Here is a 24,752-nt window from a genome sequence, read left to right on the forward strand (position 1 = left end):
ATAGATAGATAGATAGATAGATAGATAGATAGATAGATAGATAGATAGATAGATAGATAGATAGATAGATAGATAGATATAGTATTTATTTTTATTATATAAAAACTTCCTTGAGAGTCATGGAAGGATTTTAAAGAGGATTTTGCATGTTGTATTTTTTAACATCACAAATGCATCTTATTTTTTATTATTATTCTCTGCTTACATATGCCATGTTGCTGCTAAAACAAACTGCCTCTGCTCTGTGGTAACTGAAGGTGCATGTATCCTGTAAGCAGATGAGAAGTGCTTATTGATCAGGGCTCCTCATATGCTGTCGACCCACTCGACCTTTTTAATCTGAGCTGCTGAATGATTCTCACACTCGGTCTAAAAACATTAGTCAAATCCGTCTGGTTTCTGTTAGCATTTAGCAAAGATAACATTGAAGCACCAGAAAGGATTTGTGCTTTGGTCAACAAACCATGTCAAACTGGTTGTTTCGCCATGGAGACACCATGGAGACAGACCCCCAAACTTCTATCACATCATGACAATGCTGCTAACTACGATTCCCAAGTGCATAATATAATCTATTTGACGGATGGCAAAATAAATGGCAAGTGACAAAGTGTTGTGAATCTGTGTTATGCTGCGACAGATGGGTTACATCCTCAGCAATTACTGACAGTGCTGCTGTTAAACGTACAAAATTGGCTCAATAATTTACTTGAGATAAGAATTAATTGTCTTGCACCTTACTCCCCCTGGAGTCTCCAAAGATAGTGCGGCAGATGGATCCTGCAATGGCTTCATTTGATTTGAGTTTTTCATTTCAAACTCTGGGACAAGCTAACATTAATATTGTTCCAGTTTTACGTAATTTTTAGCCAATTTTGTCCAGTTCTTTATGAAGCCAATTATTTCATCCATTGACTATCAGCTTTAGAATTGAGAACTAAATTGCAATGGTTGTGGCATCCCTCCAAACCTCTGTGAAGCTCAGAGAATCTGCTAAATAAAATAGTTGATGGCAACTTGATACAACCACGCAGTTCTGTTTCCCTCGCTTTCTTACTATGTGTGTAAAGTATTTGGAAAGAAGCCACAGTAAAGCCCCTTGGCCAGCAGAATCTTGACATGGTGGGACAGAAAGACAGGGAGCTCTTCCCCTCTTTGTCAGTGATTAATATTGGCTCACTTTAAGGGATACATGCAAGTCATACTCAAACTATCCATGCTTTGTAAGCCTTGCTTTAAGGATGAGTCGGGTTCCTGAAAAAAAATGACGTATTTGCTCAGTGCTATCAGTAATTGGCTTAGATTAGACATGGGATTCATACCTTGCTATTTTTGGATGCTTTGAAACTTTTTCCACACTGTTGAGCCAATGAAGATGCACTGTTTAGACTTTTTAAGGCCAATGACATCTTCTGTTTTTCTCTGAAGCCTGACCTGCTGATTGTAATAGATAGATGGAACATCACAAACTCTATAAATGAACATGTTATTGTAAATGGCCTGTACTTGTACATTGAAGCTACAGCTGCCCTGGGTCAAAACTTCTAATAAAAAATTAAAATAAATAAAGCTTAAGTAATAAGAAAGTACATATCAAGTATTTTGGACATCTCCTGATAGCTTGGTCTGTTTTTTTTAGGATTGCTTACCCACTTCGATGGAGACAGACTGAAGTGACAGACTTTTATTCCCACAATTCAAATCAATTCAATCTGTTATTCCATACAATGTTGCCAAATAACCAACAGAAATTATGTCATATATTTGTGTAAACCTAGCGTGCTAATAAAACAAGAAAACTTAGCAAACATTGACTTTGTCAGAATGAAATGTGCAGGTTCTTTACAAATTCAACATAGATTATCCTCATTTATTATTACTGCCTCTAATAACATGTTTGTGTTGATGAGTTGGATTATTTGCTGATTTATTGGTGCACTACTATTAAGATCTTCGCAGAGACAGTGGGCTGTAGCTAGCTGATGATCTGTTCATGTTTATTGTAGCTTCCAAAGAATGGCCACACAGATGAGTCTCAGACTGAACTCGGTATTCAGTGGCTTTGGACAATTAAAAAAAAAAAAAAACAAGCTGGTTCATAATAATGATAATAATGATAATAATAAAAAAATGTGTCAAAATAAAAACACTTTTGGTTATTTTTATTCAGAAATTCAAAATTCTTTCTCATTAGCCAACGATGTTGTGCTTTGCTCAGTATTTATAATTTACTGTGTACCTTGGAACATGTGTACAATTCAGCTTTCAAAGAAAAGCATTCGAATCTACTATAAAGATGTTAAAAGCTCAAGTTTTAACTTTGACTTAACAATTTGGAAAGTTAACCTTCAGCGTACTGGATCGTAAACAGACAGCATGTATCCAGTGTATGAATGGAGATTTTAGGCTTCAAGTCCAAGTTGTACATCAAGAGAAAATAATTAATTTTGTTTAGTGAGCATAAAATTACTATTTGTGCAGACCCACAGCTGTGCATGGTTTGACGATGCCATCACACTGGAAGAGAGTCTCAGAAGTAATGAAATACCACAGAGGTCCTGGGATCAATCTTCATTAGCATAGTCATAATCACTCGGATTGATTCTCCAGCCAAAACAATTATCATACCCGAAGAATGAGTCGATTTGTCCAGTACAAACTGAAGACGCAAGTGCCCAGAGGGGAGAGTTTGCACCTTCAGAGGTGGATCATGGTCCGCAAAAGGTCTGACAACGGGTACAGCATCTATAGGGGCTCTTTGCTCAGCTTCCAGAATCTGATGAGTACACAATCGATTACATTCCCAGAGGTGGCAGATGGACCATCGGTGTGATGCAGTTTATTTTCTTTCTCACGACTTTTCCCTCATGCTGGCAGAGGAGGAGGCAGGGAAGACGATGCGAGAAGTGAATTGTAAAGGCGACCACTGCGCTGCCATTAATGACAGGACGCTTATAGAGGAATTAGTGCTGCTGTCGAGCTCGTCTTTGAAGAGGAAGGAGAGGAATGGCACCCTGCCATTTGAAGATTCGTGACTAGAGATGACAGGTGGTTGAAAAGGTTGTGAAGAGACACTTGAGAGGGCTCTTAACACAGCGACTCCTGCGTGTTTTTCCCTTTCCAGATCACTACACTTCCTCTTAACACTTTTTAAGAAGCTGAGGGATAGTAGTACTAACAGCATCATGAAGACGGCGTATGGTGATGGTGGCTAAATCAGATCTCCTCCTTATCCAGTGCATGTGGAAATGTTTAATTCTCGTGTTATTCTTAATTCTTTAATTCTGACACTCTGAAATGAAAGTGGGATGAATTTTAGGGTGTAAATAAACAGTTTTGTGCTTTTCTTCTGCAAGGACAGCCCTGGCGCTCTCCTTAGCTGTTCTAATCTAAACTACAGAGCTTATATCAGAGGATATGTATTTGGTATAATTTTGTAGTCACAGTACAGATGCACACAATGTCTTTTAGGTTTTACTTTAAAAAATCATTTTGGGAACCATTTTCCTTCCATGTCACAATTGTCTCCTAATATGATTACATTACAATTTGTGGTTGCAACATGACAAAATTCACAATTTTGCAAGGGACTTTTTCAAACAGAATGTCTGAGCCGCCTCTCCGCTGTTTGAGATATCTGTGTTTTACAAAACGCTCAAGAGTAAAAGAGTAAAGTATTAAGGGAAGTCATCAGATTGTTGTGTAAAACTAAGCCACGTGACTTAAAAAAAAACAACAAAAAAAAAACAATCTCCCTCTCTGTGTCCATCTGTCTTCTGCCTCATATTTTAAATCTCAACGTAACCCAGCTCTCCGTGCAAAGCAGTCTCTGCTGCGGTGCAGTAGGTGGAGAGGAAGTGCAGCGGCTAAAGTGGTCATGGACAATTAAGGCACGGCGCACACAACCTAATCATCTGAGAACATTTCCATTCCATCTAAGCCAATCAGGTCTCATGACCAGCCTGTCCCCGACCTGACTGTGACTTTTCCCTCTCACCGTGAGAGGAGCATTTCAGAGACGGAGTGGGAAAGAGACTTTAATCTCTGAGTTACGTCTTTATTGGAGAAAAGTAAGCATGATGAATTAATTTAGGGTGATCCCTGGGTTCTAGATTAAGCAGTTAGTTGGAAACACAACGGAGCTGCATAGAGATCAAAAAGTTGTTTTACTCTTTGAACTCCTGGCAAGAGAATAACGCCACAGATTATGAAGTTCAATCAAATATCTAATATCTTCCTCCATCTCCTCTCTAGTTCAGCCCTCATCCTGCAGGTCACCCTCAGGCCAAGTGACTTTGCTGGTCTCGTTTTTTTTTGTTTTTTTTTTTAATCCACCACGCACGCCATTTGTTGCTATTCTTAACGCTGCAGCACATGCAAATCAAGGGGTGGAGGGGTGGGAAGGAGACTGAGTAATTGATCCTCTTAACGACTCCCACTCAGTTACAGCACAGGTTAATGCAAGTCACCTCAGGACTGTTCATCCCCACGCTCCAGCGGCAATTGGCATATCGGCGAGGAAAAAGGGGTGCATGTCTGTGACAGATGAGTCCCTATAGGCGGCCCACACCTGGTCATACTGCGCTTTTAAGTGTCCCCTGTGAAGCTTTTATTAGTAGAGATCATAAAGGCAAGCTGGTCTCTTGGAAATGAGCGCTTTAATATACTGCAAATCGTGTTGTACATTATGTGAAAAAATCTGCATTGTGAGCATGTATGATTTTACCCAGAATGTTTCCTGCTTGTGTTGTTTTTTTCCCTGCGTATTTAGAAACACTCGTGAAGGCCATCTGAGTAACTTGGCAACCAGACGTGAGCTCATAACGAGCTTGCCAAAAAGTTTCAGGGGGATGTGGACGTGATCTGTGTCCTTACCATGACTCCACAATTTTTTATTTTTTTTCTTCAGCTCTGTGCCAGTGCTGCCTGGTTTGTCTCTCTTAGCTGCTAATTGGTTTAACCTAATCAGGACCAGCGTTTAGTGATAACACTTCCTCTGCTGAGCCATCATCCTGGCTTTTCTACACAGTGCCTTGCGAAAGCTATTCGTACGCCTGAACTTAATGCAGCCAGAAATCTTGTGATGTTTTCTGAATCTGCAAAAAGAGGCAGAACATTTCTCTCAAAATCCTGGCAACTATCTATGCAAAATAATAGAGTTAAACACTTAATATTTAGACAGATTTATTTGGCCGTGGAATGCTTTTACATTTCTATTATTGCTGAATGATATTTAGTGGCACCCAAATCAAGGTGGTTGAATATACATACTGAAGTTAATTTATGGTTTTTAAACTTTGTAAATCTGTATGCCATTTTTTTTATATAATTTTCACACTTAGGGGGCTCCTATGGTTTTGATTGATCACATAAATACTCCAGTGTAATAAAGCTGAAGACTGCGGTTGTCATGCGGGAACATGTCTAAAAAGATTAAGGTATATGAGTATATGACAGGCAGAGATTAATTTTTTATTCTTTACTTCGTTGGAGAGAAGAAATTTACCATTTCACTGGATAATTGATAGGTCTTAGAAATGTCTGGTTCTGAAACGTCCTAAAATCCTTAAGCTTCCACTTATACTACAATTTAATAGTAGCTAATTTAATGAATTCTCAAAGGAGATTATGTGATTGTCTCAAGAGTTCTGAGCATAAATTTATGTAGGATCATCTGTGTGTTCTGCAGCTAAATGTGGTTTGTGATTTGTATTCAGGGTGACATGACTGAGGCTCTTCAATCTCTCTCCATTAGACTTTAATAGGTTTTATATTGCACAGGTCACAGAGGACTTTGCACAAAAGCATGCAAATTTTTCCATGTGGTGGATTTTAGTAGAAGTTATACTGCAGCACTTCCCTTACTGTCGGATGGAAACTATTCACCTTTGGGGGTCGGGACGGAGGGACAGGCAGAGATGAGTTAAGAGAAAAACGGACGTCAACTAAACCCTGTGGTTTGGCAAGTAGTCGGGTATAAAGCAGAGCTCTGGATGAAAAATTCAGCTCGTCTCATATGATGCGACATTCAAAAGCAATCCTCCTCCCATTGCTTGATTGCTCATTTTATATATCTCAAGCACTAGACAAGACATCTGAGGCCAGCTTTAATCAATCGCTGTCAATAAATCCCGGTATAGATAAGTGCTGCCACTTAATCTCGCCCCATGCTGACCTCTAGGCCTGGTGTTCTTAGCTCTTACAACTGAGGCCACAATGACAAATGGTTGTCTGATAAGTGATTTCAGATGTGAAGTGTGCAGTTTCTTTTTTAAAATTGAAACAAGAAACATTGGTGTGACCGGCAGGAGTTTAAAAGATTACTGTTGGTTTATTCTACCGTCTCAAACAGAATTTCTTTGGATAGACGTAGAAATGATAACATTGCCCACTGTCAAAGTAGGGTGACTGGAAAGTTGCTTTAGTGGATATGAACTTGCACTGTCTATTTCTTGGCCATGCACTGACTATGCAGCAGTTTGCACTCAACAGGATGACATTTTATTCATTATTTGACCATTTCAAAGTGTCTTTTAATATTTATCTTACAGTCTCCTGTAAGGAATTGTGCTTATGTGCAGGAAGGCATTTTCATTTAATCATGAGTCATAATTTGTCACATTTTATAATCAGCAGTGGGCACACAGGTGAATCAGAACCAAAATAAATAAATCAAAATAGACTAACACAGACTTATCAGATACAATTAAAACTTTTAGGGCGATAGGGTGAGATTTTTGTATGTATAATGGGTTTTTCATCTGTATTCTGGAACGCCTCCAAGGTGTCTTTCAAGCAAAGACACGCTCCATTACATTCAAATCATTCACTCTTAAGACGTTCAAGCTTTCTTTATGCAGCTTTTTCTCCCCGTCTATTAATGCAAAGCAGATTCATCTGATTATGAATGCTATTGTGATCTGCCAACTGAGTCATAAAGTGTTGACTGTGAGAGATAAAGTCAAACACTGCAGAGCTATTTTGACTGATTAACCGATTAACTGAGTTTGATGTGTTTATTGCTTTAATCTTCTTTAATGTATCCTCTTTTTGTAAGAATTTGGCGATTGGACTTATTTACATTTCATCTTGTTTTCCTCTCTCATTTCAGATTCTCGCCATAATATCAATCCTCTTTATCGTCCTGTCCACCATCGCCTTGTCTCTCAACACCTTACCAGAGCTCCAGGTCGCGGATGAGTATGGTCAAGCCAATGACAACCCTCAGCTGGCCCATGTGGAGGCTGTTTGCATCGCGTGGTTCACCATGGAGTACCTCCTACGCTTCCTGTCCTCTCCGAACAAGTGGAAGTTTTTTAAAGGCCCACTGAATGTCATTGATCTGCTAGCCATCCTACCCTACTATGTCACCATCTTCCTAACAGAATCCAACAAGAGTGTGCTACAGTTCCAAAATGTGCGCCGTGTAGTACAAATATTCAGAATCATGAGAATATTGAGAATCTTGAAGTTGGCCAGACACTCTACGGGGCTCCAGTCTCTAGGGTTCACTTTGAGAAGGAGCTATAATGAGCTGGGCTTGCTCATATTATTTCTTGCCATGGGCATCATGATATTTTCCAGTTTGGTGTTCTTTGCTGAGAAAGATGAAGATGCCACCAAATTCACAAGTATTCCTGCCTCGTTCTGGTGGGCCACCATTACAATGACTACCGTGGGCTACGGGGATATTTACCCACAGACTTTACTTGGAAAGATCGTCGGTGGACTCTGCTGTATTGCAGGGGTGCTAGTCATTGCCCTACCAATCCCTATCATTGTCAACAACTTCTCAGAATTTTATAAGGAGCAGAAGAGGCAAGAGAAAGCCATCAAGAGGAGGGAGGCATTGGAGAGAGCCAAGAGAAACGGCAGCATCGTATCAATGAACCTAAAAGATGCCTTTGCTCGTAGTATGGAAATATTGGATGTGGTGGTAGAGAAAGGTGAGGACAAAACTTCCCTGGACAATCACCTTACACCAAACCGTTTGGGTAGCTCCACCAGGCACGCTACTTCCGAGAGCAGTCTCCGATCTCCAGACAAACGAAACCCAGAGTTAGGATCTCAAAGCTCACCCCATGGTATAACCATCGCCACCACTGGAAGTCAGCATCGGATAAGCAGGACCCCACAGCACCTGAGCGTTCAGAAACTGGAGGAAATGTACAACCAGATGACCAAGTCTCAATCCTTCACGAATCTGAACACCACAAGTTCTATGAGCACTCTGAGCACAACTATGACTGTCCCTGGATCTCCAAAGAAATCTCTCAGCCCTGACTCTATGTTAAAGGAAGAGGTGCTACTTGAAATGAGGGAAGTCAGGGATTCTTTGAAAGACAATGTAGCCAGCTGTCCAGCAGAGTGCATAAACCAGGGTTTCAACCAGGCTGGTGATGATGATGGGTTATATGAGATCAGACACCCCACAATTCCACCGCTTTTGAATTTTAGCCACTTGAGGTGTACTGGTAATGACTTCTATGAATCTCACAACCCATGCGACGGATCAGATTTACATACAGAGGAAGGAAAACGCTTCAACAGTGCTGTGGAGATAACCCAAAGCTCTCTGTCTGAAAATAATCCTCCAAAAATAAAAGGGTTGAAGAGTAACTTCAACAAATCCTCCAATGATGGTCCTATTACTCCGCCTAGCACCACCTCTCCTGGGGACATTAGCTCAAGTGTCCTGGGAGACGAGTCCCCAACGGGAGAGACATCACCACTTATTCCCAGTTCGGAAGAGCTTATCCCAGTCACATTAGAGGGCCCCTGCAGCTTCTCCCCTAAGAAACTATTGGTAGACACCCCACCTGGTGATGAAGATCAGTCCACAGACAACCACGAGGAGAAGCAACTCATGGAGGAGGCTGGCGCTGCAGTTGCACCCTTGTCCCCCAAAACAGCAGCACAAAATTGCTCCCAAGGCAACAATCCAGGTGGACACAAAGTAGAGAATCACATATTTACATCATCTGACATCCACCTTATACCTGGAGATGGCAGCCTCTCTCCAACCTGTGAAACAAGCATGTGAGCAGCAGGGAAAGCTAGACCTAAAACAACCTCAGCCCTGGCATGTGGGACAGCAGCAGAAAAAGGCTTGGTGCAGTCTGACAGAAAGATACCTTTGCATGGCATGACAAGTTCTCTTTTACTTGTGTTATTGTGTATTGCTGAATCAGAAACTGCAGTTCTTGGTGCAGTTTTGAGAGTGACGCTGGAGTAAACAGTGAGCTCAAAGAGACATAAAAGAGGCTCTAGAGGTACGGGGAATTTGTCGTCTAATGCAGACACAAGTTCTCCCAATGTAAAAAAAAAATCCTCTTTTTTTTGCAAGGAAAATGCACAGACAGACTTATCTGTACAAAGCATGCATTTAAACAAAGACGGATATTTTATGGTGCTTAGTTTGCTGAAAGCACTCCACTGTAAATACAACAACATGCAAGGCAATGACAATGCACAGGACAGCAAAGGACAGAAGGTACAAACAATTTGTAATGTGAAAAAGGATGAGGTGAATTGAATCAACAGCCATGAGAGTGGGTGTTGGCATTGTAGCGATCTATATTTAAAAAAACAAAACAAACAAAAAAAATAAAAACATATCATTACCTGATGTGGAAATGCAAAGTGTTCCCATGATGAACCCTGTAATGTTTTTCTTTTTTCTTTTCTCTTAGTGCAAATGATGTTTCAACCTGTAATACTGACATTATTGCTTTGGGTTTTCATAGCACCTTTTCAACTTTTAGTTTTGTAATCATCCAGATATCCAGTCTCTACATTCAAAACACCTCTATTCACTTAAAGCACATAACACCTACCTATACTGCAGATGCCAAATAATGTATATAACCAGTAAAACTGGAAACACAGAAAATATTTTTAATGCAGGATCATCAGTAGGGGACCAGCTTCAGATTCTGTCCTAATCACTTCTAAGAATTTTATTCACTCTCTGACAACAGATTATATATATCTTTAAGTAGACTTAAGAAACAATAGAATATAAATTTTGTAGGATTAGATGTCACAAAATAAAAAAAAGTTCATATGAGAATATTTCAGAAAAAAATTCAATAATACAGATAAATGCTTAAATATTAATGGCGATGCATTATAAAATTGGCTGTTGACTGAAACCCCATTATTTTTAACTTTTAAATCTCTTTTGAGTAGCGAATACCTCATACCAAATGCTACTATGATCAAGGAAAAGAACACTATTTGGTGTTAAAGCTGTAATTGGAAAATACTCAGTTACTTGAGACTGAAGTCAAAGAAAGCAAATAGATGAAGGAAGCTCTTTAAAAAAAACAAAAAAAAAAACGGTATTCTCTGTGATTTGTCCAGAGATGGCGACAATTCATTTAGGCTGCTGCAAGGGAGTGAGAGAGAGTTAAACTTCAGCAGATAACAGAAAGAATGAGCAGAGTACATGGGGTGCTCTGTTTTTTGGTTGATCTTTCATGAAACAATTGATTTAGAAAAGTTGGCAGTTTTTCACAACTAAAAATCTTCATTACCCAGGGAATACACACAGAATATGGGGTTTTATAAATGCTAACTGCATTTGTCGCTAATCTAAAGACAACTTAAAATGTCATTTCCACAATCCGTTTGGCTTTGCTTTAAAATAATTGTAAAACCCTGCTTTGTTGTGACTGCTCTCTCACATAGCAGTGTGCTGTTGCCCCCGCTTCAAAAATAAAATAAAAATAAAAAAAACAATGACTGACAGAAGGAAAGCTAGAAAAGTATATTTTAACTGCTGTTCTTATATCATCTTATAATCTAGATCTTATAGAGAAATCAGAATCAGCTAAAATTGGTGTATGGGCAGGTCAAAAACCAGAGTTTGGAAGTTGGCAACATATTTCCGAGGATTGCATCACTAAATATTAGCATTTATGCCAATTTTGTAGGATATTGACTATAACATAAAGCAACAGTATTCTTCCTAATACAAATGGACCAAATTAAGCACACTTACATGCTTTTATCTATCTCAGCTGCATCATATCATCTATTAAAAACATCTAACTAGAGTTGTATTTGTTGCTTATGGTTCGTTTATCTGCATTGAGCACATTGTCTTACCTCCCCTCCATCCTAATGTCTCCTGCAACTTTACCCGATCTAGCTGATCGGTTTATGCCATTTTTTTTCTCCTCATTATTTATTTGTGGTGTTTTAGACTGTAATTTATTATATTTTTCAGTCAAACTTAAACCCAATGGAGTTCTTCTTTCTCTCTTTTTGTCTCTTGTCTGCACGATTGTTTTACACTGACTGAAAATATCTGTTGATGTTGCCTTTGGTTGCTTTTTTTTTTTGCTAGTAACGTATACATTGTCTCGATGTGTCTGTATGAGTGAGTTTGAGCCGCACAAATCTGAATTGCAGTGAGAGGAAGGACATGGGTGAGTTGTTAGTTTTATTTTTATTTTTTTTTCTTTCCTATTTATGATCACCATTTCTTTGTTTTTGTTTTGGGTTTTTTCACAGAAAGTTGTGGAATGTGCAATACCGCATACTGCAATCTATGCAGGCCAAGAATTGTGGCACTTTATTTTCTGTCAATGGGAATTTGTAAGTGTACAGGCAGAAATGACCTGTGTTTTTCAAATGTTTTATCTTTAATATGGTGGTGAAACACTGCTGCAGCTACCAGAATCTATCAAAACAATGCAAATGGGAATTAACGTTTTGATTTTATATTATACACATAAATTGCTGTCACAAGCACCTTAATGCCAGGTATCAACGCACCTCAAATTTGAATGTTTGTGGGTAGATGGATCCAAATTGACCACCAGGGCCTTTTATATAGCTGTTCAAATGATAATAACCTGATCTAATTTTAGTCGCCACAAGCAGTATTTTGTGTTTTTTGTGAATTAAGAATGATTCTATTTTTTCTAAACCAAAAAACAACGGAGCATGACCACAATTTCCTGCCATATGGTGGTTGAAATGATGCCCACCTTTTCATAAGACCTCTGTTTATGAGAAGGCAGCAAGTCATTTGCTTTGTTCATATAGCACTGTACAGAAAATTCTAATTTTATAGGAGAAATCAGGTCTTTATGTAACAGATACAAGTAATGTTATTGAGTTCTCAGGTTTTCTATAAATCTCTGATGTTCTCATTGGATAAATGATTTGTTGTTTGTGTTCTTTTCTTTTTCTTTTTAACAACTAGTGTCAAACTCTCTATTTCTGTACTTTTTCAAAGCCGTTAAATTAATGTCAATGTCCTGGCTGCTATATAACGGAGCCACAATATGTATCCCTCGTCATGGATAATTCTGTGCAGCACATTCAATATTCATCTCCATTAGCCTTCGGTGATGAGCAAAGGAGTGACAGTGAGTGTCCATCCATCAGATTGCAGTGCCTTGCAAAAGTGCATATATCTTTTGAATTTTTTCCAAAAAAAAAAATTAAGATTACAGCCACAAACTTCAATATATGTATCTATAATATCCAATGATTAAATGCTGTCCACCTGTGTGTGATTCAGTCTCGGTATAAGTCCAACAATTCTATGAAGGCCGCAAAGGTTTATTAAGTTAACACTAGCAAACAAACTGCCTCATGAAGACCAAGGAACAAAGCATATTGGTCAGGATGAGAAGCTTAAAGCAAAGTTGGTTTCATAAAAGCAATATTCAAAAGCTTTGCGAGCTTTGAAAATTTCATGGCTTACTATTCAACCCATTATCGTAAAACAGAAAGAGCAAGACACAGTTAGGCAAAGAGACCATTAATCAGAGAAGGATCCAAGGGTCCCATGGTAAATCTGGAGGAACTGCAGAGATCCATTTTCATTATTTTTGTGAACTGAGAGTCACTTTCCTTCCGCTTTACCTTCATGCAACACTTTGTGTTGCTACATAAAATTCACCTAAAACATATTGCAGTTTGTGGTTGTAATGTGCTCCAATGTGAAAAGATTCAAGGAGTGTGAGTACTTTTGCAGTGCACTGTACGTTGTCTACTGCTCCATTCTCTACAGCTTTACAGACTTTGGCCACCTGGTGTGACTCAGCAAAGGCAATCATCGGGTTACAGAAAAGCCGTGTAGAGGAAGCAAAAGTGTCCAGTTAAATGTTTTTTGAAAACCGTTTTCAATCGGTGATTACTTTTTTTGCATATGCTTTTTTTTTTTAACCTGTATGCCCAACGTAGCATAATCTGACTCAGTATTCAGAGATTTGCAAGACCTCATGGAGCCATCTTTGTGAAATGAATGATGCATCATTGGAGACTTAGATGTTTCTGGTTCCCTCCGATGTCAAATCCAGGCTCAGTGTTGGTTGTTTTTGTTGTTTTCTTTTATGAATGAAGGTTTGATGATAACCCTCATGTTGAAGCTCCTTAATTCTGTACCTATGCTTCCCCCCCCCTTCATCTCTTGTTCGTGGTAATCATGTGTCTGTGTTAGCCCTGAATAATCCTTCATTATAACAGAGTAGAGAAACAAATGGAGTTGGATTGATCGATTCTAGTGGAATAAAATTTCTGTGGAAAGGAATTCTGCAGGCTGACAGCGAAAAGACCATTCTCTGTCTTAGTGTCTCATAACAGCACATTGATTAGTGATGCCGTACAGAGTGGAAATGATGTCTTTATTTTCTCTGAGAGAATGTTTATTGTCTGTGTCGATCACTTGTGCTTACCAAGTCGTTCTCCCCAAAAATGCATAAAGCAACATTGTTTTGTTCTTATGTATGTGTATATTATGCCTCTTACATTATTTTTTTTTATTTGTTTTTCTCCGTTCAGCTTTGAGATGACATTATCATTAGACATATTCTGAGCTACAGACTGTTTCTGTACAAAGTAACATCTTTGTATGCATGTTGTAGTCCAAGCAATTGTGTGACCATAGAACAGTTTGTTACACATGTTTGTCAACATTTCTGTAGAGCATTGTTCCCCATTACATCTACTAGCATTATGCAGAATAACAAATAAATGTGTATATATCTTATGTGTTTTGTGTCTGATTTTCTGTATCTAAGATGCATCTGCATATTAGGGATTGTTGCATCATTATACTGATACCAGATATTTACATACACTGTATAAAAATATGCATGACCTTTTTCCTTACTATCTTTAATTAAATGAAACTAAATGTTCTTGTTTTAGGTCAGCTGGATTACCACAGTTGTTTTTGGACAGCATTTTTTTTTTTTGTTGTTGCTTTCTTCAAGTTTACACACAACAATTAGTGTATTTAGGCTAAAACAATTTGAGAAAGCTGAGATGTCATGACTTTATAAGAAACGGATATGTGGCATAGTGCTGTTACTCATCCCAAACGCCAGTGGTCGCTGTAGTCCTTTTAGTTCAGTTGTTTTGACTCATAAATGAGCGCGCGCGGAAACTCTTCTACGAAAGTGAAGAAAAAAATAAACAACAATGGAGTGTGAACTTAAACAGGATCTCGCTTCAGAGGCATCCAGTACAGATAATAGTGTCAGCTTTCCTGATGTTACCGCCGTCGCCTCAGGATGGATGTTGGACTTCATGTTTGTGAGTTTATGTCGAAGCTTCAAAGAAGGAAACTTTGATGCGTTTAACGAAACTCTGTCAGTTTTTGAAGGTGAGTAATCCAACAAAGTGACCAATAATCCAATGGAAAGTAGTTGCCTACGTGACAGCGCTCTGCTTGCACCTAGTCGGAAGAGTTTAGGACAGCTTCCTAGATTTCTACGTTACTTTTGAAGCGATTTCTGACTTTTTGAGACGACTTCACTCTAGGGAGTACTGTTTTTCCGCTGCGTGAAGTAACCGGAATAAGATTTACTATTATTTGTATATATATTAAAAAAAGAAAAGAAAAAATCTTTTTCGATGTAGTTTTTTGTTTGTTTGTTTTTTTGTAGATGTAACGTCGATATAAAATTGTGCTACACTCAAACTGGCTCGGTTAGGTGCAACAATCTTCAGCAATTTGTTCCTAAAACAGTTGTAGAAAGTAACCGTTAGTAATTATACAAATACTTGGTTATCAATATATGTTTATATACACAACATTTTTGTTTAAGAATTGCATTCTTATATAGACTCCGTCATCAATCCCATAATTGTAAATATTTTCTGTCTACCACTTTGCTTCTTTTTGTGCCAACACTCTTACACCTTGCACCTTTTCTCATTTTCAAACTCTGATGTGATCCAACATAGTTTTTTTTAAAAGTCCATATCTATTGAGGATGAATTTGATAATAATATTTGCAGAATAAAAAGTTATCTATGAGTTTATTTGAGGGAAGCTTTATGCATTAAACTGCTTTTTTTGTTGAAATTGTTTGTGTGCTTTATTGTGTATAGCTGTGTAAAAGGTGTTTTTTGTGCTATAATGTTGGAAGATCTAAAAAAAAAAAAACAGGTTCTATGAGTCAGCTAACTGTAGTGTGAATGTATATGTTTTTGTTTTTTCTTAGCTCTTTTTCAGAGTAAATATCTTACAGCAGCTGGCCATGATGAAAAATCCTTGATATGTGCCTTTCTAGCAAGAGTAATGCACGGAAAGCAGCTGGGTGAGTTGCTCCAAACTTATGTTTAACTACTGCATCGCTGCTGTAAAGCAGAAGCACCCTGCAAATATTAGGATTGTCACTTACGCGTGAGAAATATCTTGTAGATGAAGACACAGTTTCAGTTAAGAAATGTTTGTTAAATAAGAAAGCAAGACTATGGTTTCAAAATTAAGCTTCTTTTTCTCCTCTTATGAATGTTCCCCACTTTCCCCAGATGTCCTGTTTGAAAAAGATGAACGTGTAATGCCTCTGATGTCTGCTGCCGTTGTTTGGTCGAGCCTGGAAAACGCAGTGGAAGATGAAGGCTTATTCAAAGAGATCACCGGTCTCCTGTTTGTCCAGGTAATTCCTCTGTCTTTTCAAGGGTTGCTTCCTGTTAAACTCATAATATTTGAGGACAACAATTGATTTTCTGGCTGGGTTCAGGCATAAAGGACACCCTTTTTTCCTTGTTTCTAGGCTGTGGCCGTCTGCCTGGAGAAAGGCCAGAGATCTTCTGCCTCCTCGGTTCTCAAGTGGTTTGAAAAAAGACACACATACCCTCGGGTCTGTATGTCCAGTTGCTTTTCTTTGTCGCTTTTGATAACTGTTGGCTTTTATTATTATTATTATTATTATTCTTAACAACTTTTTCTGAACCAGAACTTGGGAATTAAGCTCTCGACTATCGTCACAAAAACTGATACTTACCACCCGGTCCTCATGAGCTTCAGCTTCAAGCGCCTCCTGGAGACCATCAACTCCTTCTTGGACAACTATTTGAAAAAGAATCCATGTGATTTCCTCATCAAGGTTAGATCTCATTATATGTCTTATTTGCTGCCAATTTCCCTTCTTCGTCCTTCCAGCAGCTAAATCTTCCAGTGTGAAGTACATGTATGCACGGCAACTTTTAAATGTTCAATAATTCTGATGTTTATGTGGGGAAATTGGCCTGAAAAAGAAACGTATAAATAATAAACTTGTTCAGAGGATGAAAATGATCTGAGCTAGGATATTAGGGTGTTGCAACTCTGGAGGATACAGACAGCTTTATCAAGATTTAGATTTTATTTTAATCAGTTCTAGTTCACTGGAGTGAAGGAAGCAATATTTCAGAAAAGCAGAGCACGTACTTTATTCTAATAGCAGGGAAGTATTTTATTTTATTTTTTGCAGCGATGCATGTGTGAAATTAATTTGAACAGAAAATAATGTAAGAGGCATAATATACAGAAAAAAACAGATGCAGAGGATGTGTCGATGAACCCGAAAAGCATGTCGTTTTTTTCATGGGTGGTTTTGATTTCAAAATGTAATTGGTAAACAGATCCTACACAAGAAAACCATTTCAGCTGTCGGTTTTTGTTTTGTCGTTATTTTTCTTATTTATTATTGTTATTAGGTTTTCCCACTATATATAAACAGTAATATTAATGGCCCATTTTTTTCCCCTAATGTTTGTGATTCCCATCAAAAAACTTTTATTTAATGCAGAATCATTAAAAAAAACACAATTTAACTGTGATAATAGGGTCCAACCTTTGAATGCAGCAGCAATTTTTTGTTTCCTGTATAAAGAAAATAGTAGACTAACATCAAAACTTGTGGAATAGTTCTTAATGCTAAAAATGTTTTTTTATTATTTAAAGTTATTCCTATATTTCAAAGATTTTACCTTTTTCATAGTTTTTACTTTATAAATGTATTACAGATTTTAGAATTTAAGTGAATAATACATTTGTGCATTAGTGACTTTTACTTGGAATCTTTTTGCAGCAATATTGGAGCAGATGGGCAGATTTCTAGAAAGTCACTAATGACATTTGGATACAGAATGATTTTGCCCACAAGTGTCAATGACTGCATGCATCTTAAAGAACATTTATGTTTCTCATTCAGACAGCTACAGGTTTTGTCCAATCTTCCCAAAACGTTATGGACTCGGAGTCTGTGGAGTCACAAGACAGCACTGTCTCGGAAAAGCAAAGTGAAACGACACAGAAGAACAAAAAGTATGAAAAATGATTTCTCACATACACTTGAGCTCCAAGTTATTCCGAATTAAAACATTAGAGGGAGCTAAAGTTTGGGGTAATGGCACGGAGACCTTTCAGGCTGAGAGTCATGGGTGGAGTTTTAAAAAAATAAATACAATCAAAGCACAAAAAAAACTTTTTTTAGCAACACAAAGTTTTTGATTGCTGTAACACCAAAGCTTGTCATCTTACAGAAAAAAGGTATGAATCATTTCTGATGTGCCACTTTTTGCTAAAATTGTCCCCTTTGGACTTGCCATATTATCTTTTGAGAGATGTCGGTCTTCTGATTTCCTATCAGAAACAAACTCGCAGAAGTTGGTTTCTGTTTCTGTTACTTGTGTTGGTTGAACAACAGTAACTTTAAATCTGCAAGGGACATGAACCATTTTAAACTGTAGTTGTTTTGATTACAGTTTTTAGACAAATTTTCATGGTTAGGACATTATGCTGTTTTCGTTTTTTAATTTTTTCCCAAAACAAACAAAAGGGGGGCATTTTAGTCCTTCCAAGTGCCATTAAAAAATAATCTGTAAAATCTGTAACACTTCAACAGAACAAAACGCAAACTGCTCTCTACTAAACTTACCGAGGCATGGTCACCTGATACCACGAAGAAGCCCTGTGTTTCTCTCCGGCGTCTCTCCAGAAGTGGTAAGACGCATCCTACTTCTGTTTTTATCTGACTAACGATAATGACGATTGTGTAAAATGTTTCCAGACCTGTTATGAGCTTGATTATAAAGCTAAAGACTTTTTAACCTCCCACCATCAGAGGTGTGTCACCTGACGGCGAGGAAGAGTTTAGAAACCTCCCCGCAGCAAAATAGTGAAAAGTGCACGGAAAAGAAAACACGAAAGGCAAGTTGAATTGCAAAACGGATTATATGTTTCAGATTAATTTATTCCAAATTGAAATTGTTTGCTTATTTAAGTTAAATTCATTTTTAGGAAAAGAAAAGAAAAAACAGTGCTGAGTATGTGTTATGTCGTTTAGAAATGGACTGCCCAGCTGGACAAGTACCTTCAAGACGGGGTCAAACGTCACGGACAGGGGAACTGGTCTCGAATCTTACTGGATTATGACTTTGAGGGACGCACTGGCACCATGCTGAAAGACCGCTGGAGAGTTCTGCTAAAGGCACACAAAGTCAGCTGAAGAAAAGGCAGCCTCCAATCTCTTGTTTCAGCTGGGCTAATGGAGCAGTTTGTACATAAAATTACCCACTGATGAAAACATTATTTTTTTTAATTTATGTAAGAAAAATTATATTTTGTTTGCGTGTTTTTGTTCCACATTAGTGTTGTAAATTTGTAAAATTGTAAAGCTATTTGGCTGTACCGCTTCTCCAATTTCAATTTATATCACAAGAGGGCGCCAGAGACAAAAATATTATCTACAGGCTGTCATGTAATAACCTAAAATATTTTTATTTAAGTTAGTTTTACAAATTAAATTTGAAAGTATATAGTTGCTTTTTTTTAAAAATCATTTGATGTTGTTTTTTGCAGACATGTTTTGAAATAATAAATAATTGTTTTTTTTTTAAAAACTGTACTGATGTTTAATTTCTACCATAAGTGCATTTTGAGTTTGCGGTGATCCTTGTAAGCTTTTAAGTTACTATGCAGCTCTCAGAGGACATCCAGTGGCGTTCTGCAAGCTTTATTTCAGCAGACTGGAGGTCAGGTGAAGATGAAGATATGTTGTGTTGGACAGGTGCACTGGGGAGTTTTCTGGACCTTCTTCCATGTCCCTCTGCAGTGTGGGTTCCCCACTGCCTGCCACTGAAGCACAGCTTCTCTGAAACACAGCAACATTGCAGTAGAAGATTTGAGTCATGTTTCTTTCCATCTACTATTTTTTTTTTTGTCAGAAATGTATGTGAATTTATCGGCATAAGTCTAAAACAGTTGTCGGCTTTCATGGCGTCTTCTAAGCAAGTTAGCCTTACATCAACATGAGCTGAGACTCCCAAATTGATGTCTTTGGGCGTGACTGAAATTTGTCCACCTGAATGAGCTAAAAGCCTTCTAGAGAGGAGAATGGACAATATATGTTTGTATTCTACTTGACCTTTTGTGGATTAGAAAACATGCAATAAAGTCAAATCACAGTTTTTGAGTATACTCTTGAATAGTTCAAATGCATTATTTAAGTGCCACAACTGATAACTTCCTACTTGTCCGATTCTTGGCCGTCACCCTGACAGCTACTGTTTCGCAGGGCAGGAGGATCGCACGCTACACACACTTTGAATCCTTCAGTTATGTAGCGCATCCAGATGGTGTGAGGCCGGTTCTCCACCGTGCAGTGTGCTGTCCGGGACTCCATTTTAAATTCCATACAGAACCTGATGGGTGGCGGCGGCGGCGGCGGCGGGGGGGGAAATAACAGAAAAGTCATGAAAGTCACATGAAAAATAATCTCAATATGTTGACAGAACAAAAAAGAAAGCTGTGGGTTTCATTCTTGGAAAGTTTATGTCACTTTGCCAATGTACAGTTGTGATTTCTGTATTCCCCTTTTCACTTAGAAAGCCCTCTTAGTGTGTGTGGACCTTTCTGTGACATTTGCGAGGATTTCATTTCAAAGGATTGTGGGCTGTCTCTGAGCACTGCTGTATAATCATGTTTACAGCCAGCCAGGTGGGCAAACAAAGGTAACTCACTTAGATGCAACAAAGCAGGCTTAGACTTATATATTATAGGGTAAAATTTTACCTGCATGAAAGCATTTCTTTTGTCTTTTTTTTTTGTTTTTACGTCATGTGTCTTGCTTTCAGTCATGAGCAGTTTGAGATAATGTGAAACTTACCCTGGGTCCAGGGGGTTTCCATAGCCGTCGTGCTTGGGTCTTCCTTTACCAAATTCCAGGCTGGTGATGAATGCTGGGCCTCATAAGAGAAAACGGTTCAAGTTTTTAAAATATTTTACCCATTGATGGAAAACTATGGAGATCCTGTCAGAACTTAAGCTCAAGTTCAAGATGATTTGTATAGCACATTTCAGCAGCTAGGCAGTTCAAGGTGCTTTACATCATAGAAATACAAAATCATAGAAGGCACAGTCAACAACTGAAGCAACTTACAATTACATTCTAATTAATTACAATTAATTAGAATGTTTAGAAGTTTGATACTTCAGGGTATCATTGGAGACTCCAACATGAAAATGATCCAAAACAAATATCCAGAGTAGCTTTGGGATCTATGCAATTTTGGGTCTATGTTTTGGACCATTTCCTTGTTTCTATAATTGCTTCCTTTCAACTTTCTAAGGGATATTACATTAAAAAAAATAGTAATATAATAATAATAATAGAGGAAGATCTAGAATAAATTCAAATGTAATTATTGTTTTTCAAATCATTCAAGACTGTATTGTCAGTCATTCTGGAAAAAGGGTGGTTCAAAGACATAAAGGAATCCAAATTTACCATCTTTCAGTCAGACGTGGATGTAAACCTCTAAGTGGAACTATCTACATTCTAACAAAAATAGCAGCAGATACTATATTATGTTTCTTATACCTGAATTGTGTCCACATTGGCTGCCTCGGTGGTCTCTATACTCCCTGCAACCAGCTCTCTCCTCCAGCCTGGGACAGGGATCACCGCTGTTACCAGGTTGCTGCTCTACGTGACGGACACGGACTCTGACTGAAGGCTGGCATGGCTTGGCACAGCCACTCCAAAAGCTCCAAGCACTCACAGCACAGTCTTGAGCTACAAAAAAGAAAAATGCCCCCCACAGGACAGAATAAAGATCTGCTTACAACTTTCACACAACTCCAATTATCATCTCGATTCAAAAGAAATATTATTGGACTGTGTTGCAATGTACGGAGACTTGATTGCAATTTGTAGAACTATTTTTTGTGTGTGTGTGTCTCTGCTGCAAACATGTTTAGTCTGCCAAGTGAACACAAGTTCACTTCTTTGTGTTTAATAATCAGGCTTTATATAATCAAGTGTGCCGATTTTGTGGTTACTGGGCTGTAACACATATTAAGTACGCTCAGCTTGTTTGCCTGGAACTGTAATTGCTGCAACTGATTGACAAGAATCGCATTCTTCAAATATTTGCCCTAATGCCATTGTGTTGGCCAGTCCACTGAAATGAGGCTTGGCACAAAGCTGGCCGAGGTATTTGGTAGACACACAAGATAAATGAGAAAAATTTCAGATAGTATTCAGAATGAGTCAGCTCTGCCACAAGAGCTGCATCAGTAACGATTAGATAAGGCTAACAACTCCTTTCCGACTTTTTTGGCCCTTGTCTGACAGCTTCCGAAGATAATTTATATTCTGATTATCTCGTAGGGGTGCTGTAAAGTTCAGCTGTGAATGAATCCAACAGACTCCTCTGTGATTAATTTACCCTAAGACTGGTCCCCTCCCTTCATCACTCACCTGGACACTCTGTGAAATAGTCAAAGCAGCAGTCCTTGGTTTTGACACAGTCCTCGTCGCAGTAGCATTTTGCAAATGCCCGGTCCATCCTCCAGTCTGTGGTAGAACAGCCCATGTTTCTGCCCCGGCAACACTTCCCTGAACAACCACCGGTCACCAGATGCTTCTGTCCAAGACAACACAACACCGTCACCCAGTAAACGACCTCCACAAAGGAAACCATCACGAATCGAGCAAGTCGAGAGCCGAAAGTCCAGTTTTGAAGTAATACTCCAACCTCTTGGTTGGCTCCTGGTAGGGTGTTTTCCTTAAAACATGTCTAATCCAGCTTTTCTTCCTGTATGCAACTGACAAGACTGAGCTCTACCACAGGATCCCTTGTAATCTGGAGTTGCTGCTTTTCTCTCTGCTATGTCCAGGCTTTGAGCTCTGCAAAATTCAGCCTACAGTTCAAAGCATCCCAAAGCTCCCACCACAGCCACACTTTCATTCCTCATGCTGTATTTGCTTAAGCTTCTTCTCAGAGCTGGTGTCTCACTCCAGGTTCGCCAGCTGAGTACCTCCCTCAACAATAAGGGGAGGGGTGACCTGCTGGGTTTGGGTTTGTGTGCTTTCCCTCCTGCCTCTGTTCTTTTACTTTTTTTTTTTTTAACCTGCCATATTTTTTATCAATACGTCTATCTCATCCCTTCCCTTCAGAAGAGCTGTAATCCAGATACCATTTTGCCAGCGGTGCCACTCCTGATCTCTGAGTCCCACAAGAAAGGCAGGAATGTGAGCATTTGGCAAGTTTCCAAATAATTGTGCTACAGGGTCCTCAGGGGACACTCAAGTCGCTCTTTAGTTCTTACCTTTCTGCCTTTTTGCCTCACTCCGTTTCAGGGTTGTGTGACAAAAGCAGATGAAGCAGAATTTAGTTTGTTTCCGTCTGATTTATTGTTTGTTGCAGGGTTTAGTAAAGCTGTACATTTTAATAAAAGGGTTATTAAAACCTTATCTGCCTTCATCTTAAGCCCAGTGACTTTGCATAGCTTCTTTGTATTTCTAGCAAAGCATCAATATAAGTTTGTTACAAGAATTCTAAGACATTTTACTAAACAGCATTGTCAAATATGTGCCCATATTTATTGCATGTATAGGGATAGATAAACTGAAACAGACTACAGATCACCTTTGTCCTGAAGTTACCATCTTATTTTTTCTCTTTCTCTGGATGAGATCTTCGAGCCAGTGTCATGTTATCAGACAAGTTATTTTCAAGCCATTTATTTATTCCCTGGGGCTGGAAGTAGTCAGTCCTTAGATGGCAGCTCTTAAAAAAGTGTTTGCTCATTGTCAATCATTTTGCAAGGGGTTGATAAATAGGTTTGTTTTGCTTTCACAAATAAAATCATTTGAAAACTACTAATTTCTCTTATTAGGGTTATCTTTTTCAGTCAGAACTAATAACATTAATCTGGATACTTATTACATTTACAAACAAAGACCCTCTGTGGGTCCTATAATCTGGATCCTTGAATAACAGTGAAAGGTTTTATCTTCATTATAATCATCGTCGGCAATATACAGCATCTGAACTAGTGAAGTCAACCTGAAATGATCAATGTTAAGAATCCCATGCATCTAATTTGGACACTGTGAAACACAGGTACCTGGCTTTAATGTAAAATCCCTTTACACACACTTGCATGCGTACAGCTTTGTTCAGTCATAGTGCTGTTTCTAATTCGATCTCTCCATTGATCTGAGAGAGAAAGCTGCAGAAGTTTACTGTGCCTTCAGCACGGTGGAAGTGCAACATCAAAGCATGTGTTTTACATCTGACAGACTCCCAAGCCTGGACCTTCTTGCCCCTGGAGTGCATTTGTCAGAGATGATCAGCCTAACCATTATAACACACCCCTGCTTGACAGCTTCTTTGTGCGTCTCAGTGGGGAGGACCGTATTAATGAGTCTCAAAATGTTAAACTGTAATGTAAAAGGAAGCACACATCTGAGCCAAAAAAGAAAGACAAGACAAAGAAAGAAATGTATTGGGTTTTAGTCGGGAATGGATTTGCTCTCACTTATTGGGCAGCATATTCCAGAAAAGACAGGGGTGAACCTTTGCTTCATCACACCTACGTGGGGAATGCAAACTGTAACTCTTAGGTTGCTATGGTTTCAAAACACTTGTTGAGAAACTACAGAGGTCATCTTTTCTTTCTTGACCTGTTGTAAAGCTATACTGATGAACTTCAACTTCATCAGTATAGCTGATTAAGTTGCTATACTTCATCAGCAATTTGATGAAATATAGCAACTTCATCAAGTTGCTTTACTTGATGAAGTATAGAAACTTCCGAGTTGTGCACATAATGGCAGGAATTCATTCTGACGTTTGCGAAGTTGGCTCACTGAATTGTCAGACGTTTAGCCATGCTGGACCACAATAACACAATTGTGTGTCCGAATTTCTGGCAGCCGAAATAAACATGTGCTTCCACTTTACCTACATCAGCGAATCTGAACGTGACATCACGTTCAGGTTCGACACCGACGGACTGGTGGTGGAGCTACAACGAGCAACGGCGCTTTTAGCTCCCCTACACTACCTTCTGCTGCCATGTGTTCAAGTTCATATGCTTTAAGATACTTACATCTTCCTCAAGAAGCATGTGGACCTCACACTGTGTACCCCAGCTGGTTTGAGTGCTCTACGCAACAGCTGTGGGTACACCAGTGGGTATGTGGATGATGGATACCACCTGT

The 24,752-nt window shown here is 38.7% G+C and overlaps 3 protein-coding genes across 3 annotated transcripts in view; 2 read left to right on the forward strand and 1 right to left on the reverse strand.

Annotated features, from left to right (window-relative positions):
- Positions 1 to 14,011, forward strand: part of kcnb2b (potassium voltage-gated channel subfamily B member 2b) — a 107,496-nt gene extending 93,485 nt beyond the window's left edge. Inside the window, exon 3 of the mRNA XM_007554601.2 lies at positions 7,112 to 14,011. Within this exon, the coding sequence (XP_007554663.1) occupies positions 7,112 to 9,043 (1,932 nt within the window). The 3' untranslated portion in view covers positions 9,044 to 14,011. The remainder of the gene's footprint in view (positions 1 to 7,111) is intronic.
- Positions 14,012 to 14,165: 154 nt separating this feature from the next.
- On the forward strand, positions 14,166 to 18,948 carry terf1 (telomeric repeat binding factor (NIMA-interacting) 1). Its single transcript, XM_007554602.2, has 9 exons — positions 14,166 to 14,629; positions 15,474 to 15,569; positions 15,784 to 15,911; positions 16,029 to 16,115; positions 16,212 to 16,361; positions 17,451 to 17,563; positions 18,144 to 18,241; positions 18,363 to 18,448; positions 18,585 to 18,948. The coding sequence occupies exons 1-9, from the start codon at positions 14,446 to 14,448 to the stop codon at positions 18,744 to 18,746; spliced, it is 1,104 nt and encodes a 367-aa protein (XP_007554664.1). The 5' UTR covers positions 14,166 to 14,445; the 3' UTR covers positions 18,747 to 18,948.
- A 189-nt stretch (positions 18,949 to 19,137) lies between these two features.
- sbspon (somatomedin B and thrombospondin type 1 domain containing) lies at positions 19,138 to 22,612 on the reverse strand. The gene is made up of 5 exons (XM_007554603.2): positions 22,002 to 22,612; positions 21,120 to 21,314; positions 20,406 to 20,484; positions 19,771 to 19,941; positions 19,138 to 19,391 (listed from the first exon to the last, which is right to left on the reverse strand). The coding sequence occupies exons 1-5, from the start codon at positions 22,222 to 22,224 to the stop codon at positions 19,274 to 19,276; spliced, it is 786 nt and encodes a 261-aa protein (XP_007554665.1). The 5' UTR covers positions 22,225 to 22,612; the 3' UTR covers positions 19,138 to 19,273.
- Between the last annotated feature and the right edge of the window lie 2,140 nt (positions 22,613 to 24,752).

The sequence above is a fragment of the Poecilia formosa genome, unplaced genomic scaffold (genome assembly GCF_000485575.1).
Source record: "Poecilia formosa unplaced genomic scaffold, Poecilia_formosa-5.1.2 Scaffold64, whole genome shotgun sequence".
NCBI classification, from domain to species: Eukaryota; Metazoa; Chordata; class Actinopteri; order Cyprinodontiformes; family Poeciliidae; genus Poecilia; species Poecilia formosa.

What these genes read in the sequence shown, in the direction of transcription:
- terf1 (XM_007554602.2), top strand. Translation starts at nt 14,446, where the DNA reads ATGGAGTGTGAACTTAAACAGGATCTCGCTTCAGAGGCATCCAGTACA. An exon ending in AATGCACGGAAAGCAGCTGG is followed by an intron (nt 15,570 to 15,783) that starts GTGAGTTGCTCC and finishes CACTTTCCCCAG; the next exon opens with ATGTCCTGTTTGAAAAAGAT. An exon ending in CCGGCGTCTCTCCAGAAGTG is followed by an intron (nt 18,242 to 18,362) that starts GTAAGACGCATC and finishes TCCCACCATCAG; the next exon opens with AGGTGTGTCACCTGACGGCG.
- sbspon (XM_007554603.2), bottom strand. Translation starts at nt 22,224, where the DNA reads ATGGTTTCCTTTGTGGAGGTCGTTTACTGGGTGACGGTGTTGTGTTGT. An exon ending in GGAAACCCCCTGGACCCAGG is followed by an intron (nt 19,942 to 20,405) that starts GTAAGTTTCACA and finishes GCCACCCATCAG; the next exon opens with GTTCTGTATGGAATTTAAAA. An exon ending in GACGGCCAAGAATCGGACAA is followed by an intron (nt 19,392 to 19,770) that starts GTAGGAAGTTAT and finishes GCTGTGTTTCAG; the next exon opens with AGAAGCTGTGCTTCAGTGGC.